At 38.8% G+C, this 17,902-nt stretch overlaps 1 protein-coding gene across 1 annotated transcript in view; it reads left to right on the forward strand.

Annotated features, from left to right (window-relative positions):
- Positions 1-300: 300 nt before the first annotated feature.
- The window catches only part of LOC127026367 (complement C4-like), a 49,303-nt gene continuing 31,701 nt past the window's right edge, over positions 301-17,902 (forward strand). Inside the window, exons 1-12 of the mRNA XM_050911576.1 lie at positions 301-365; positions 2,378-2,570; positions 3,607-3,790; positions 4,532-4,602; positions 4,916-5,001; positions 6,272-6,354; positions 7,470-7,557; positions 12,469-12,574; positions 12,733-12,856; positions 15,212-15,327; positions 16,083-16,250; positions 16,990-17,187. Of these exons, the coding sequence (XP_050767533.1) occupies positions 301-365; positions 2,378-2,570; positions 3,607-3,790; positions 4,532-4,602; positions 4,916-5,001; positions 6,272-6,354; positions 7,470-7,557; positions 12,469-12,574; positions 12,733-12,856; positions 15,212-15,327; positions 16,083-16,250; positions 16,990-17,187 (1,482 nt within the window). The remainder of the gene's footprint in view (positions 366-2,377; positions 2,571-3,606; positions 3,791-4,531; positions 4,603-4,915; positions 5,002-6,271; positions 6,355-7,469; positions 7,558-12,468; positions 12,575-12,732; positions 12,857-15,211; positions 15,328-16,082; positions 16,251-16,989; positions 17,188-17,902) is intronic.

Raw genomic sequence — 17,902 nt, forward strand, 5'->3', positions numbered from 1 at the left:
GTGAAAACGTCTCTCTGCACATGACTTTTAGTTGCTGTCATGTGAAAATAGTGAAGCTGGGAAGAGAATGGATGAATAATCCAATGTAAAATTGTGGCTTAGTCCAGAATGTCTCTCCCCAGGCTATCAATTTGTGCATCACGGTTGCACGGTTTTGCAAGTTATTAATAAATAACCAGGACAGGTAACGTTCTTTGCTGCAATGCGCTATCAGCCCATTTCTTACAACCTGCACCCTCAAGGGTAGATTGACGGTGGCTGTTTGGTATTTCTGTTTTGCAGATGTTGTAGCGTTTTCCAATGGCAAGGCTGCTATTTTTGATGAGCTTTTGTTCGCTGTTGTCCAATACACAGCAAGCACCATCGTAAGTACATTTTATTATTAATTCTTCACTCCTAACAAATCCCTTGAAAGAGAAAGTAGGAAATGCTAATAGTCTTGACAGAGAATCATCAAAGCCTGTTTCTTGGACCACTGAAAATTTGTGTAACCTTAAATAGGTAAAAAGTAAAAAGCTTAAAACTGCCCTTTTAAGGCACTTTTAAGGGGAGAGATGTCCATTCAGTAACAAATAATTAAAAATGTCCTACTAAAGCATGATGTTCATGCTGTTATTGCTGCTTGTTCATCTTTAGTTTATGACATCTACCGGATTGGAAAATCTTGGGAAAGAATAACTCTCTTTCCTGTAATTGATTTATACATTGCAGAAAACAAAGGTTTCACATTTGGGAGAGCTTCAGGATTTTTCTGCACTCATCCTCTATTTTAGCGGAGATTTACATATGTTGATACTGGTTCTTCGAGTTGGACAAATTCCTGGCTTTGGGAAACAGATGTAACTCTTTGAGAAAACCTATGGAGCATGTTAAAGGTCCTTCAAATTGACTTATCTGTAGGGCAGAGGTACAGGAGAAGAGACTCTTGCTTTGTTCCCACCAGGATCAAGTGTATTCTCATACTTGCCATAGCCAGAGGAGAGCTTTGATGAGATATTTGGGCAGCCAGGTCAAACCCTCCTCCCCTTCTGTGTCAGCCCACCTTTGAGGTTGTCATCTCCAGCCCCAAATACTTATTTCTCTTCTTATGAGGTTTTAGCCAGGTGCAGACTCCTGCCTGCAGTCTGCTGTTGACCTCCAGTGTCCACATCAGCATGAAAACTACAGCCCCATAGAAACTTGATATTGGGTAACTGTGGTGCATCTTGAGACACACTTCATCTTCAGTGAAGCTATGATGCATTTCAGTAATCATATCAAAGGAGAGAGATGATTTTTATTCTGTTTTCACAGTGTGCCATGATTATTATCAGAAAAAAGCAAGTAAATTTGAGTTTCATTGGAAAAAAAAGATATCAGTTTTATCCCCTTATTTCTATACCCCACCTTTCATTTTATAAATTTAAGAAAGAAGAAACATTAAAAAAAAAAGTAAAAAAAGAGAAAGTTCAGCCAACCCATTCTGATAATGGTAGAATCATTTACCTTTCATTTTAGAAGTCTTCTGCAGAATAATCATTTTCCAAAAGCAGCTTTCTTTAGCGCAGAACTGTTCTTTGTGTATGTGCCATTATATCATTAAGACATAGTTCTTCACATAGTTCTCTGATTTTTGTGTGTAAAAGATACTTGAAAAAAAGAGGGCAAGAATGATGATCTACATTTTGAAGGTCATTAAATTAATTACCAAGAAGCACCAGAGCAGAGTTAAGAATAAAGGAAAGTAATAAAGAGAAAAAACTAAATCCCAACCAGTTTAGCCTGCAACTCAGCCCTTCCCAGGGCTGTGGTCTCACCTTCGGTGGTCTCTCATTATCAGCATTTCACAAACAGTGACATCTGAATGAAGATCAGCTACTTGAAACCCCATAAATACGATTATATAGGAAATTGATACCTCCTGACATATTAATGCATAAGCTGGCATAAGGTAGGTGCTAGTACATGAAGATACATGACTTCGTAGTATCAAATATGTGTTTATGAATATCTATTCATTGTCTTTTAACACATAGCCTGGTTTTGTTTCCAGAAAGTTGAGTTTATAGAACTTTCTCTGAGTTAAACTAGGCTATAAATGGCATTGGCAGTCCCTGGGACATATTGCACGGTTTTTTCTCTCCTATGTATAGGGACTGATCTTTTGCAAGACCTAAATGTGATGGTTCAGAATTCGGGGATCAGTTGGAGGGAAACTGTCTTCTTTTAACCTCTATTCTGACTAACAAGGGGGATGGACTAGGTGGTCTCCACAAGTCCCAAGCTCAACTATTCTGTGAGAGTCTTTTTTTTCTTTAAAATTCTTATTGGTTGGCCATTCTTGTATTATACGAAAATCAGCCTACATACTGGACAATCTGTTTCTATGTTGTTTTAGATTTCTTATTACTGCCCCAAATGTGGTACATTTGGGCACACATGAGACAATAACAGTTCAAGTCCATGGAGCACAGCACCCTGTGCAAGTTACTGCATACTTCAAAGTCGAGACAAAAAATCAGCTCATATCAGAGAGGATCACCTTTAACCTTAACCAAAATAACAACTACCAAGAGATGAAAAAAGTAATGGTGAGTCTACCATCATAGTGATCTAAATGTTTTAATCTGGTGATAAAAACCACATAATCTGTACTAGGACTATGTTGGAACAGAGACAACACTGATCCCTAGAGACAGATGACAAGACACCAATTCCAGTGACAGCAGCACCCTATTCACCCAACCAGCTAATAAAACAATACCTAATATAATTTCAGTGGTGATTGTGAGTGCTCTTTTGTGCCCACCGAGCAAGCTCAAGATTTTGTTACATGGTGATGATCTTTTCATTGCTATGATGAAATTAAATTTAAAAACATTTAGTTGTTTTATCACTGTTTGTTGTTCTTCATCACTTCTTAAACTAAGACTGCATTCATGCCTTTGGCATACTGGCTATTTTTACAAAACAGGAGAAACTTTTAAAAATGTGCAGTCTCTCAGACCAAAGCCTGTGATATTTCTGCAAACCTGTAAGTTGATTAATTCTTTACATCCTGCTTTGCATCATTTGCTTCTGACATGATTCTTTGAAGCCTGGCAGCATTTAGTTCAGGAGACTAGTTTGGGCTATTGGGTTGGAAAACAGCACACAGTAAGACTCAGTTTAGCTCTGATATTGATTACTCCCAAAGCTAAAAGCTGAGCTTTCAGATCAGGTTCCTCTTGAGCATGATATTTAGAAGCATCGTATTAACCTGCATAAGGTAAAGCTCTAATCTCATAGCCAAGATTTTAGCAAGTGAAGGATGCTGCTACAGCTACCAAATGACATGGTAACTGGAATTTAACATGCATATAGGCTGAAGAAAAGTCACTGGGCTTGAGTTATTGCCATTGGACAGAAGAATGTGTATTTCTATGGCAGAAAATGGGGGACTAGATAGTATTTCTACTTAAAAAGAAATATTCACCCAGTAAGAAAGATATAATTGAGTATCTTCTGTTGAATGGTGCTAATAAAATTATTTAAGCACTTGAGCTGTTTTGGGGCCTCAGCTGTGTGGCTCCGAAGTTACCGGGTTCATATGTGACTCTGCGGGGTTTTTCCTTTTGTCCTTTTCAGGTCAAGCCAGGGAATCTGCAACAGGATCTGTTCAAGAAGAGTAATCAGCCATATGTTCTGCTTGTCACCGAAAGCAGGGAGCTTTATAAGGAGACCGTTCAAAGCACTCGCATCCTCCTGTCTTCCAAGAAAGGCTACATTTTTATTCAGACAGATAAGCCTATATACACACCAAGCTCCAAAGGTTAAAATACAAATGCTGCATTTCAGATGTTGAATATAGATGTTACAAGGGCATGAACAGAAAAAGTAATAATGATTTGATCCTTCCTAATGTAAATCCTTTTCGTTTAACCCCAGCTTTGTCTTGCTTACCAGCCAGTCCAGATTTTAAACTTGCCTTCTGCAGCTGGGGCTTCGGCAGGGTCTGCACTGCACATTGCAGCAACCCATGTGGAAATGCCACCAGAGTCAAAAAGCAGTTCTCTCTTCTAACAGGAGCCAGACAAAATCTGCTCCTTTCTGTTCAAAAAGCTTAATAATGACTTTCCTTTGGAAAACAAAATTGTGAGAAACCTGCAGAAAAACTCCTATTGCTTCTGCTTGCAACACCACCAATAAGTATCCTTTGCACTTTAAGACCACAACTGTTTTGTTACTTAACAATTTAATTAAGTAACAAGAGAGGGAAGTCAAAAAAGTTCTTGAGTTTGGTTGCAGGCCTTGACTTCAGAAGGAATACAAAAGTGAGTGAAGCTCCCTGAGAGTTTTTTGGAATTTGCTTCAAAAAGGTGTATCTGTTTGGTCACGTAACATGCAAAGCCTATGGAAGAATGCAATTCTTTTTTGAAATTTCTCAGACTTCTTTTCATTAAAAGAAAGTGTTTTATCCTATATTCAGTAACTCAGTTTAGCGCTTGTAATAATTACTATCTAGAAAGGCCAGAAATAAATATGTGAATGCATTTATTCTTCTGTTAAACAGTAAAATACAGGATCTTCATTCTGGACAATGCTATGAGGCCAACAGATGACACAGTTACAGTTGCTGTGCTAGTAAGTATACAAAAAACACTGTTAATGAGTGCTTCTTCAGCACAGGAACTATGAAAAACTTCCACAGAAGATCCAAGAGTAAAACTATAGCTATGACTCCTCTCCAGAAATCAGTATTTACAAATTGTGAGATATGTCAAGTCACTTTTGGCCAATATCAGGAGCATGGAGGGAAATGTAACATGAATATTAAAGTAGGAAAGTAAGCAGAACATTTTGTCTTCCTTAGGACTCGTATATGAACTTGAGCTTTTGAATGTAAATGTTTGACACTTGGTGCATAATTTTATGTTTGTTTTCTCTCTCTCAACAGAATTCAAAAGGAACGGTGGTTAAAAAGTCAGACCGGAAAATAAGAACAGTGTTCAGTGAAAACTTTGAAATACCTGACGTTGCCGAGTATGTTACTGCTGTGCCTTGTGCATTAAAACAGTTCACATGTCAAAATGTCTCTTGCAGCAGAACTATCTTCAAGCTAAAAACAAGTCTTGTCCTTCCCTTCCCTTCTTTCTGCTCTGCTCCTCTGTTTTCCTCTCTTGTCTTTTTTTTCTTATTGTGTATTGTCTGCTTTACTATTTCTTCAGAACAGGAGGTGCACTAAAGCAGACAGTTTTGCTCTGATTACACCTGGGAAGCACCACAGCGCACTGTCAGCACGTGACAGCAGGGAACCGAGCATGGTTGCTCTGCAGCCAGCCCTGCAGCCTCCTGCCATGCAGGGGTCTACGCCTGAGCTGGTCCCCCCACGCTCCCTTCTCTGACACTGGGGAGAAAGTCACATATTTAGGCTATGATTCATCTGACCTGTTTCAGATGCCTGTGTCAGGATGAGATGTACTGTGTCTCGGCACTGTCTGTTTCTCTCCATTGGCAGTAGAGGAGCCCGAGGGGACCTACACAGATGAAAGACCTCACAGTATAATGTCTAAAGTGAGGAGGACTAACCCCACCTCCTATTAGCAGGATCAAACCATCCAGATTCATCCCCCTTACCTGTTGAAGTACTTAAGATTTTTAACTGCTGAATTGCTTGAATTACCTTTCAAAATTGTCTTTCTCTCACCATGGAGCAGAGATTGAGCCTATGGTTAATATCTTTTTACCTTTAAGCACCTCATCTTGGAGAGGTGAGTCCAGAATTTAATGTTAATATGCTGCAATTAGCAACATTTATCCTGGTAAGGAACAATTTAGCAAACTGCTTAAATATCTGCTCAACTGTATGACTACATTCAGGAAAGCACTTCTGTAAGGGCTCAGTTTGCAAAGTGTAATTAATTACCTCTGATTTCAAACAGTCAAGCTTTTACTTAATATTCAATGTGCTCTTGCATGCTAGATTGATTTGACATCACAGTGAAGGTAATCTATAGGAAATATATGATAAGTTCTCTATTTCTGAGGGCTTTTCAAAGGCAGTGCATGTTACATGTGGTTTGCAAATACGTTATCTTGCAGTTCCTCATAAAAAGTCTTTTTGAGTGTTTCCTAGGACATTTGGAAATATGTTGCTGGCTCCTCCCAGCAAAGAGAAATCCATTAATAAATTAGTTTGGGATGAGATCAAAGCAAGGAAAATATTAGCATTTAGTGATAATTTAAATATATTAGCCTCATAAAATATCTGAGGAATCCTAATTAACTATTTTCTGCTGAATCTGAACTTTAGGCCTGGAACTTGGAAAATCAAAGCCTGGTTTCATCAATATGGAATGTCTAATGTTTCTGCTGAATTTGAAGTTAAAAATTACGGTAAGAGAACATTTAATTTGCATTATAAATATATGAAGTCTTCACTATGTCTTAAAAGGTATACTGCAGTGATTAAACCTGGCTGTAGTTAGGTACTAAGGACAAGATTCACAGTGTTTCAATGCCTCATTGCTATCTCTGATGTACAGAAGAACAACTCTGGTTTTGTGTGCCTTCCACTTATATTTGAAAAAAACTTTATTTTTATACAGACTTAGTAACTTTAACGTTTTTCACAAAACATCCTTTTTTGGAAGGGCTCTCCTACCACAGAAAAAAATGGAGATGAGCCCCATTTTAAAATCATTGCAATTCTGGCTAAAGTTTCCAGTGAAGACTAGAATGAAAAAAAAAAGCTGCCTATTTTCTCTCAGTAGAATTCAGTTTGGAAGTTGATTAGAGTTGTTCCTATACTCAGAGAAGCTTTTTTAAAGAAAACTAAAGGCACTGTGGAAAAAAGTAAAAATGTAGAAATTTAACAATTTGGGGTAAGAAATGGCTTGATTTATTTGCACTGAAATTATGCTTTCTGGTAAAATTTAGTGTGGGGGTTGGTTTTTTTTCTTAAAGACAAAAGAAAACCTCAGGATTATATGAAAATCTCAGTTTAACAAAACTGGTTTTGCCTTAGCTAGTGGATGTAACAGAATAGTGGAGACCACTGCATCCTCTGCAAACACCTACATCCAGGACCAAATTACTCTGGCTATGTTTACAGCAGCAAATAGTTTGGCTTTATAGGAGTGAATTGCAGAGTGACACAGCTGATGCTGAGGACCTCATGTTCACACTCAACCCATTTCAGGGTGGGTTTACTTCAGACTACTTCTAGTCCAGGGCACTTAATGTCCATTAGCAGTTAGAGCTTATCTTCTGGCTTATTTTCATTGTAAATAAATCAATTTTGTGTGCTCGAAGACTGCTTCACTATGTGAAGCAAAGAAGAATATGGAAAGATGATCAGGAGATTTGCTTCAGAAGTGTACTGCTGATTCAAACTAAAACATCCTCTCAGTGCAGCTGCATCCTCTCAGTGGGTGTTGCCACATGCCAGGAGTTTAAGGTATGTTTGAAACTCGCATGTCATGACCTTTTGTCTTCTTTTTTTCATGCAGAACTTCCATCTTTTGAAGTCAAACTCATCCCACTTCAGCCCTACTACCACATCTGGAATGAAAACTTTGTGTTTGATATCGAGGCAAAGTAGGTGTGCTCAAAGCGAGGCTGGTTTTGGAGGCAGATATGTAGATAACGAACTTTGCAGCTTCTTCCTTTTTCTTGTCATTAACAGTTAACCAGCTTCTGGCTTTACTTGAATCTGACTTTAATCTTATACACTCCCTGTTTCCACTACTAACTTGAGACATCAGTGTAAAATGCTACCTGGGTCCAAATGGTGATGATCAAAATGGAATAAGATTTTCTGAATATTTTAGTTTGCTTGTAAAAAGGTGACTATTTAGGATTCTCCTCTGTGTTGCCAGGTAACGTTCCAGGCAAACCGATAACCTGCTTTTCTTTATACTTTTTGGTTTAAACATTTAGAAACATTCTAAAGCCTCAGATGTTGCTATTTAATGTCATTCAAGTAGAGATGGATTCAAGTTCAGGTATGAAATTTTCTTAAAGCCCAGTGAAGTTTGGAAGTAATAAGCCAGTGCTTATTTGAAAGTAATGATTTTATGCAGAAATGCTTCCAGGCGAACAAATACAGTTTATACTGTGTTTATATATAAATACATGAGGAGTTTCCATGACCATCACTACAGACACGTACATTACTGCACAGTAGTGCAACACTGATCTGGATGAGACATGGCTACAAAGCTCTCAGACTGGCCAGACCATGAGCTCAATGGAGAATAAATTAGACCTGATCCCATATCAAATTAGAATGGCATCAAACATAGAGTAACTTAGAAAAGTCAGACAATGAAAATTTAACCCATCAAAATATTTTGAATACTTTGGAAGAATCAGACTGAACCTAGATTGAATAAGTATTTTGTGCTGTGTGGGTCTGGTATTTTTGATCCCACACTGACAGATCTAAATTTGCTGTATGATCTAATAGTGGCTCATCAACATATATCAAGCCTTCTTGGCTGTTGAATTTTCAAAATTCTTAGGAGTGGAAATACTAAACGACTGCCTGTTAGGAGAATGTTCTTCCCTTATTTACCACTCAGCTGGAATCCAAAATGACTAGAAATATCTTGGCCACCTTGCACATTGGGAAGATGGAGAGAGAAACCAAATAGTTCTCTGGAGACTCAGCGATGTATTTCCTTTTCACTGAAGTCGCCACTCATGCAACTAGAGTTGATGACTTCGGTAGGATATATTTATATAAGATTTGTAAGTCCAGAATCTACATGCCCGTCATTTAAGTGAAGTGGTTCAGTGTGGCATTAGTTCAGATGTTATAAATTTGATTTACAGTTAGATTTTAAATCTGTTTTAAAGATCACTCAGTGTAAAAAAAATATCATGGTATGAAAATTGTATCATATTGGTGAAAGAGTATGTCAAGTTCCTTCATGAAAAACAATGTACTAGAAATTGGCTAAAACAAACTTAATACTGCACTTGAACAGAAGTTTATGTTTTCTGAAGTCAAAGAACCTCTGCATGAAAAGTTAGACATCTGAATTAGTGTACCTATGGTGACTAAATTAGAACTAGAACTTGATACCTCTCGATTCTCTATTACCTCTATTCCTTGATGAGGAATAAATTTTATGAAATGAGAAGAGGCAGCTGGAGGCAGCTGGCCTTCTCTCATAGCTGGGAGAAATCTTTTCAATTTCAAAGGAGCAAGGAGACTGACCACCTTTTTTTTCACGTTTCATTTTCTTTGTTTCTGTGGATTCCTAATTTTTTGTATCTTTAAAGATCAGGAAATAATATTAGCAAAGACTATCAAATTGAATAGGTTTTTAGGATATTGCCAAACATCCTGGATAGTTGATATGGAAGAAATATATCTCCTGAAATAAGGTAGTCTGCATTATCTAAATAACACTGAAATAGTTATTCTGTTTATTTCTCCCTATCTAGACAAAAGCTCAGATTTATTTCAGGGCAATTCTGATGTGTCAGCAAAGAGCTGAACATACAGTATTAGCAAGTAATGTCAGACCTTCACTAAGAACAGCTCCTTAAAAAATAAGTCAGCATCTCATGGCTTTTGAGGTTGATTCACCATGTTCCTTAAGATTCTTTAACACAAAACCACAAATAAGATCACACAGAGTTATTGTAGCTAGTATTGTTAAATATATTTAGTGTTAAACAGGAGGCAAATTTTGTGTGCAGTAATGATACCCAAGATAGTGGAAAGTGAACTGTGTATATTTTATTAAATAATCAGTATTCATTTTTGAAGCCTGTAAAGCTTATTGTATCCATTCACTTTTACTATTTTGACTATTAATGGTTTGCAAGTATTTTTGAATAATATAAAAATATACACATGTGACATTGTTGGGAGATGTTTTAACAGTTAAGTTGTTAGATTCTAATAACTTGCTAATTCTACAGAATAACTCGTATAATTTTATCAAGTTATTTTATTAATTTTCCTAGGCAAAGCCCCTTTGAGTGTTGCCTTTTACAAACATACACATAACTGAATAGTATAAGAATATCTTATTGATAAGTCACCATTGGATAGTTTGTGTCTATCTCACTAGCTGATGGGGATGGCAGAGAAGAGACAGTCAATACTGAAGGGAGGAAAGATCTAGGTATAGAAATTGCTGATATAATATACAGATAAGAATAAAAAAGCCTGGTCTATACAACCAAAGTTTGTGACTTTTTGTTAAGCACTGACAGTAACTAACCTTGTAAGTAATTTGACTTACAGTAGCCTTTAGTTAAATAGGCATTAAATATTAGCATTGAACTATGTGAGTGTATGTGACTAAAGTATCATCACCATTTGTGTTTCATCTTGTGTTTGACTCTGGAAAGCCCTCCAAACTGAAAGCAGTAAACAAATTATTATTATACTCAAACATTATTTGATATCTTTTGAGATATTTTTTCTTAGATTCTTTCCTTATATGAGGAATTATTCTCATACAGTAGGAGTTTTGTCTGCATTTGAATGTGATACCAGAAAAGACATTTGAGCCACCTGGGTAATAAATTAAACAGTTCCAGGAAAGGTTTCTGAGCCCCCAAGCTTGGCTGCCGACGGCTTGGCTGGTGCATGGCACAGGCTCGGCCTCCGCCATACAGCACTCCCCAAACAATTCCTGGAAACTCTTTGGGAGGAAGCACAGACCAAGGTCCACCCCAGGTCTGCATGTGGCTACCCTGCTGTGGAAGACATGGGGTTTAGTAAAGCGGGCATGGGCTGCGCTGTGCCAGCCAGCCTCAGCCTCCGAGACAGCACTGCACTCATTTAATTTAATTTAATTAACCTGGTCCAAACAAGGTGCAGTCGCTAGATTTGCTACATGGACCCTGGCATTGTATACGAGTGGAAGACTGATCCTCCACCCCCTCAGTTCTAGTGGGTTTTATTTCTGGTCTAAATTCATCCCTGGCCAGCTTATACCCTGTTGGTCTTCTGCCCGCTGTCCTTGAGCTCTTCGCCTTGACTGTGCTGATCCTTCCTTTCCCCAGCGCACCTTGAGAGAGCAGACAGAACTCTGTATCCACTTCCTTTTGCTTGGCTGAACAAACTCAACTCTTCCAATCTCCTCTTAATCACCTTCACTTCTCTATTTGGTTCTATTGAATAATTACTAGTTTTAATCATGATTACTTGATATTGTGATATGAAGTGATATCAGATAACTGGCTTTAATATTTTAATCCTTTCTAAAGTTTTCTCTGTATGTTATTGCAGCACTCAATTTTGAGGTTATCAACTGTGCAACTCCATATATACTTCACTACCCATTAACATCATAATTATTTAAGAGGAAAAATTGGGGTTGAATAACCGGATACTGTTCTTTTGTCTATTGGAAAAGGTCTTAGTGGTGCTACACAGGCCTGCCTAACTTTCATCAAAATCAACATATGGAATTCCTGATAATTGAGCTTATTTCTCTGAACTGGCCATGCATGTAATGAACAGTTATTTGGTATATTGACTGTTGTTTCCCACAGTTATTAGTTCTGACATTTTAAGCAGTTTTCATAAGAACTGCCTCACAGTTTGTTTCATTGGTATAGATCAGTGCTGCTGATCAGGTCAATTTGAAAGAGGTTTTGTTTAAACAAAAATAAGCCGTTACAGAACTGAGATGAAGCAGGATTTCCACAAGCAAAAGGCAACACCACGGCCGTGTTTGTAGCGGTCTCATGTAGCACATTACATGCTGCAGGCAGGAGGATGCCATCTGCCAGGGTTTCCTTGAGTAAGGAGCCTGCCAGGTGCAACGACGTGCCCTATCCTCTCTCTCCATTACCTATATGGAGAGTTCAGGGGTGTTCTGGCCAGATACTTATCTGGCAAATATTTCACTTACAAGAGTTCCCTATGCTATACTGCCTAAATCCATAGGAGAGACGTGGGGCAGAGGATGTCTACTCTGCCTAATGCAGGTATTAAAATTTCAGCAGGTAGGATCTGTCTCTGGAGGTCTTCAGAGGTACCAACTATTTCATATTGGTCCCTGGGATGATTCTCTGGCCCTCTATTTTAAATGCTCTGCTCATGAGATGTCTCATACAAAGGAATTAGCTGTTCATCCAAGCTAAATAGACTGGATACCTCCCTTGCTCCCTGCGAAGGGGATCAGTTGTGTGAGACCTCACTGTGCAACTAAAGTTCTCATTAATTTGTAAAAAAAAAAGTTTAAATTACTCTGGTGTAAATTTTGTCAGAAGATGTCTCCACATTCTGCCAATGATGTGATTTACTCCATATATTTGTCTGCACTTGAAATCACCACTTTGTACACAGACCAGTAAGAGTCTTTATGTTTGAGTTATCAGTAAGTGGGACTAATTTTTGTTTTCAAGCTATTAGTTACAGATGGGATGCCTACAGATATCCCAATTTTATTTCAGCATAAAATGATTAGTCTGATTTATGCTTGCTTTTTATTAATGTAATGATTCATCTCCTCACTTTTCTTCCTTCCAAAGACACTCTTATGGGAAAGGGATTCAAGGTGCTGCATATGTGCGATTTGGAATAATTGATGAAAATGAGAAAAAAGTCTTTCTTCCAGGCCTGGAACAACAGCTATCAGTAAGTACTGGAGTTCAGTGGAACTATTCTGATTTATCCCAGGTGAGCTGAATATTGTCAGAAATTATCGAAATATCGATCCCTGTAACAATTTTTTAATTCTAATGGCAACAAACCACTAAAGGGTTGTCACTTTTTTTTTTTCACTTTTGTTTTAGATTAAAAATGGAACAGGAAGAGTTACTTTAAATACACCACTTTTGGAAGAGAAATTAAGAAAGAGTATTTCCACTCTGGAAGGGTTGCATTTGTATGTTGCTGTTACCACTGTAGAAACTGCAAGTGAGTACACTATGCCTTAGCTGATACAGTCTGTAATATTTACATTGATCTTTCTCTAGCGTAATCCTTCATGTGGGAAGTCTTGTCCCGCTGGACCAAACTTGACTGCAAAGCTTGCTCATGCTATAGTGCATGACAATCTCTTTTATCTGACCCCCTTCTGTGCACAAACTTAATCTTGGGTGAGATTCACTTATCTGAACACTAATGTCCAGTACCACTTTAAATGCCCTATGTAGTCCTGTGTGGTCTTCCACTGCTGCTCCAGAAGTGCTCAGGTCTCCTGTAAGTATTCTCCTATAGGGTCTGTCCCATATTAAACAGCCCTGTGAGGATATCTAAGATACCTTAGTCCATCTGAAGTGGCACCAGATGCCTGTATGAATGCAAATAAACTGCTCCCCTTGAGATCTTGTTTGAGCACTTGCCTCAGCCATGTCTGCTCCTTCCATACATACAAAGTTATTAGGTGAGCTTGGTATCTTAGCTTGCTTTGGACCTCAGCTGGCTAAGCTGTCAGTCTAAAGGAAAGGTATATGTATTACAGCTACAGTGCGATGCAGAGGAGGATCTAGCCCTTGTGAGTCCTGCTTGTCCTCTTATGCCTTCCCACAGTTTTATCAGACTGTGATCCTTGGCATATGCACAAGTACAATATAGTCCAAATAGCTTGGTCATGCTGTTCATCTGGGACGTGAGCCTGGAGCATGCCTATCCAGAAGTTTTTCAGTGTCTGTTTGCCTTCGTTTTCCTAGAGGACAGATAATTACTTCCACAGTTCATTACAAGGGATTTGTGTAGATATTTGCTCACAGCAGTGCTAAGCATGTTGAGTAGGCCCCCCGATATCTTAGAGCTACCCACAGGTGAGCACTGCATTAAATTAGATGCAGTGGTCAATGGGTTATTTGGGTTGTAGCAAGTGCTATTGTTAGTCATACGAGGCTAAGGTGAGTGGTGCAACTTCAGTGCTGACCTCTGAAGTTGAATCTGTGACGAAGCTGACCTTTCCAACATGGGCAAGATTTTTCTTGTTGTTCATAGGGAGATTGATCCCTTTGATTTTAGATATCTGAAAATAAGGTATCTAGTCAGAGCTCAGGCACTTTGTATAGTCAGTATAGAGAATGTCTGGGTTAAACTGCACTTCAGAGGTGTCTGTTCCCGTTGGCTATAGAAGCAGTCCAGTTACTTAGCTTAGAATTGCTAGAATTCTAAAAATTTCTAAAAATTCTAAACATTAAGTAGGATTCCTTAGAATCCTAAAATTAAGTCAAATGCATTGCAGCTGTGCAGTTCCTTAGTATAATCTACTATAGGTTCTTACATGCACTATTGCCACAACATTTACTGCAAGAGCACGAGGGGCCGAAAGACCTCCCATTACCACACCAGCATGATGGACATAAGATCTCATGGTGTGGCATGGTCTCTACCACACTGTGCACACTTCCTCTTTGCGCTGCAGGCAGGCTGCCTCCACGCTTGTGTACTTGCTGGGTTTGGTATTAATTATACGCATGACAGGGCAAGGCTGGTGGGCTTTACTGACACCTCTCAACCTTGGAGTGTTAAAGTGGAAAATAAGGACACTGAAAGAATGTCTCTAAATGCACTTAGTTTAAAGCAAGCCATGTAACTGGTTTTTTTAGAAGTAGTTATGGGTAGTGGTTTAACTAGAAGTTAACTAGAAGAATGAGTGGTTTAACTAGAAGAATCTTAGATGGGAAGCAGATGCTCAAGCTTTTTTGTAGGTGCAAAGTTGCAGAAGATGATATTAGGTAATATTAACTCTCACCACTAGTAAAAAATGAAAAAAACCCTCTTTCAGAAAATTAGAGATCTAAGGTCCAAACCCCCCTACCGATTCTGAGTGACTTCTATGTTGCGCTTTGATGTAGCCTTCCCCCAGGAACAAAGCCCCGACAGCTCGGAAAGGGAGATGCACGGCCGCAGTGGCTCCTGTGGTACCAGTGTGCTCTGTGTTTGCAGGCACCTTGCTCCAATCGATGTGTTAGAAGGGAATTTTTATGTTGTGAGTAACAAACCGCTTTGCAGGTCTCTGTGTCTGAGCTGTTGAGAGCACGCACCTGCCAGTGCCGGCTCGCTGGAGCACCGCACACGTCGCACTGCCCTTGCACTGGCCTGTCTCTGGTTGTGTTCCCCATCCACCTGCACCCATCTCTTCCTCTCTTCAGGACTGAAGCTCCTTGGGGAGGGATCATATTTCAGGGTTTTTTATATATGCTGCTGAAAATGCAATTAATCTTGAAAACAGAAATGATGGGTGCTATAGTAATATGCAAGCACATAGTTATTGCTGCCATAGCAACACATACTGTTTGATATTAACAGGTGGTGAGATGAGGGAAGAGGAACTCAGCAATGTGAAGTTTGTGAAATCTCCTTATGCTGTTGATCTGTCTAACACCAAAAAGTATTTTGTGCCTGGAGCCCCCTTCTCTGTTGTGGTATGTAACATTTAGCTGACTCTGTCCGTTTGCCTTCATAGCAAGAGATTTATATCTATCTATCTATCTGCCCTGTTTATAAAATCCTTATCTGATCCAGTGGGAGCTCTGTAGGACAGAGACCTTCAGGAATAGGTCCGACACAGGGCTACTGTTTGTGTGTCTGGTTTGTCTCGTTTCTGTACACACAGAGCCTGAGCAGGGAAACTGAAGCCAGAAAATGCTGGTTTTCTGGTCTGGAAGTCATCTGTGCACTGTTGCACTACAAGTTTTTACAAAACATGTAGCAGTCTCTTCCTCACTTCCATACCAAAAGATTAAAATAATAATGTATCAAATTAATCCCATATCAAATTAAAATTCTCAAAACTAATCCAGGGTATTGTCTTTTTTTAAAAAAATGCACTTAATTTTTTGAGTTTTTAAACTTTACACCTTCAAGTTTTTCTACAAAGTTTTCTACAAAGAGTTAAAGTTAGAAATTTACCTTATAATAGTTAAAGACAAATATCTCTGGGATCAGCTGAGATCTAATAGATGCTAAGTGAAAATCTGGGGCAGCTGTTAATCTATATTCATGGATTTTTACCTTAGCTGCAGTCCAGACTGAGTCTCTCAAAGCTCAAATTTTCAAACACTAATGTGTAGAGTTTTGTATTTCTTCTTAGTTTATAAAATAATTGCTGCTTGTTTGTGGGCATTTTTTAAACCCAGGCATTTCCCTGAAGTAACATAAAAACATTTTTTTCCAATAGGCATCTGTCACTTTGATTGATGGCTCTCCTGCTGCCTCTCTACCTGTCACTGCTACTGTTACCTTGCCTGGAAAATCCCCAGTGAAGAAGACTGCACTTTCTAATAAAGAGGGTCTAATCCCCTTTACATTTGACATCCCTGGAGATGCTCAGACGCTTCAAATAATGGTAAAAAAAACCCCAAACATCCATGTTTAAAAATATACCACTGAGAAAAGCTTGTAAGGCAATTACAAATGACTGTGAAGATGATCAGTTTTCATTAAATTAGCACAGAGAGTGGAACATGATTTCTTACACTATCTGCATAGCTTTGTCCAGATTATGTAAGATATGTTAGAGAGACCAGGGGCCCGAGGGATGTCTCACTGAAGTGAAGGACACTCTCATACATCGGAGCTTTGGGAGTATGTGCATTGGTGCTTTTTTTGTGGTTCGGATGTGCGTTTTCCTGGCATGAAGGATGGAAATGGGACTGTAAGGAATATCACCATGAGAAATGACAGAAAATGATGAGAAGAAGGTGAAGAAAAAAGTCCTCAGCAATGCAGACAGTGGGCTACGTCTGGACACTCAGAGGGTTCAATTATGTGCACAATAGAAAAAGGGAAAAAAGCTGTCTAAGTACAAAATCACTTTGTGATTTTGAGCCATTGATTCTCATTCAGAAAGAGCCAAGGCTGAAAAATATCAAGTGCAAATACAGCAAGAGACAAAATAGAGTGAGGGAATAAAGTAATTAAAATCCTGGGTTTTGATGCCAGGTTCTGCTAATGAGGTCTCAGGAGTGATTCATCTCATTTCCCAGCATTTTCTGAATAACCTGGCAAGATATGAATTAAGGGTGACACTCTATACAGTCTCCTGAGGGACACTTTACTCACTCTGTCCTTTTCTTCCCTGACAGGTAAAGGCTGAAGAGGGAAAAGAAAAATTAGAATCACCTGAAACCAGTATCAGAGCTGAAAGATACCAGTCTGCTTCCACAAACTACCTCAGCATCAGCATCCCGCATACTGTTGTGGCACCTGGAGATACCTTACGCATCACCTTGAATGATATTCATCAGTCTGGCAGTGGAAAGATTGACTATTTCTATTACATGGTAAACAGAATAGTAGCATATCAGTAATTTCTTTTAGAAATTATATAACCCAGAACATCTCTCTGGTTACTAATACGTGGGAAACCAGAGGGGGTCCAACAAAGGGCAACTGAGATGATCGGTGTCCTAGCACACCTGACCTACCAAGACAGGCCGAGGGAATTGGGCTTGTTTAGTTTGGTGAAGAGGCTAAGAGTGAGTTAATAGCAACCTAAAATTACTTGAAGAGGAATTAGACATAATGGAGACAAAGCTTCCTAGGTGGTGCCACGCAATATAACAAGGGACAAAGGCTACAAATTATGGCCTGGAAGGTTCATTTTGGACAAATCTTTTCACTAGTGATGAATGCACTACTGGAAGAGGTTCCCCACAGAGTTTAGGGAATTGCCATCCTTAGAAGCATTCAACGCTCAACTAGAGAAAACCACATCTGACTTAATCTGACGCTGGTGATGGCTCATCTTAGAGCAGGCAGTTGGACTAGAGATCTCCATAGGTCCCTTCCAGAAACTATTTCTACGATTCTGTCATTTTTATATATTTGCATATATTTTTGGGTGTGTAATATACAAATCTTTGTAAATTTTTCTTCTGAAGGACACATAAGTACACTCCTTCCAATCTCTATTCTTTCCTCATAATAAGCCAATATTAAATATTATTTTTATTGGTCTGATTCCCATAAATACCTTTTTTTCAGCTATTACAGAGC

The sequence above is a fragment of the Gymnogyps californianus genome, chromosome 1, assembly GCF_018139145.2.
Source record: "Gymnogyps californianus isolate 813 chromosome 1, ASM1813914v2, whole genome shotgun sequence".
Classification (NCBI taxonomy): Eukaryota; Metazoa; Chordata; class Aves; order Accipitriformes; family Cathartidae; genus Gymnogyps; species Gymnogyps californianus.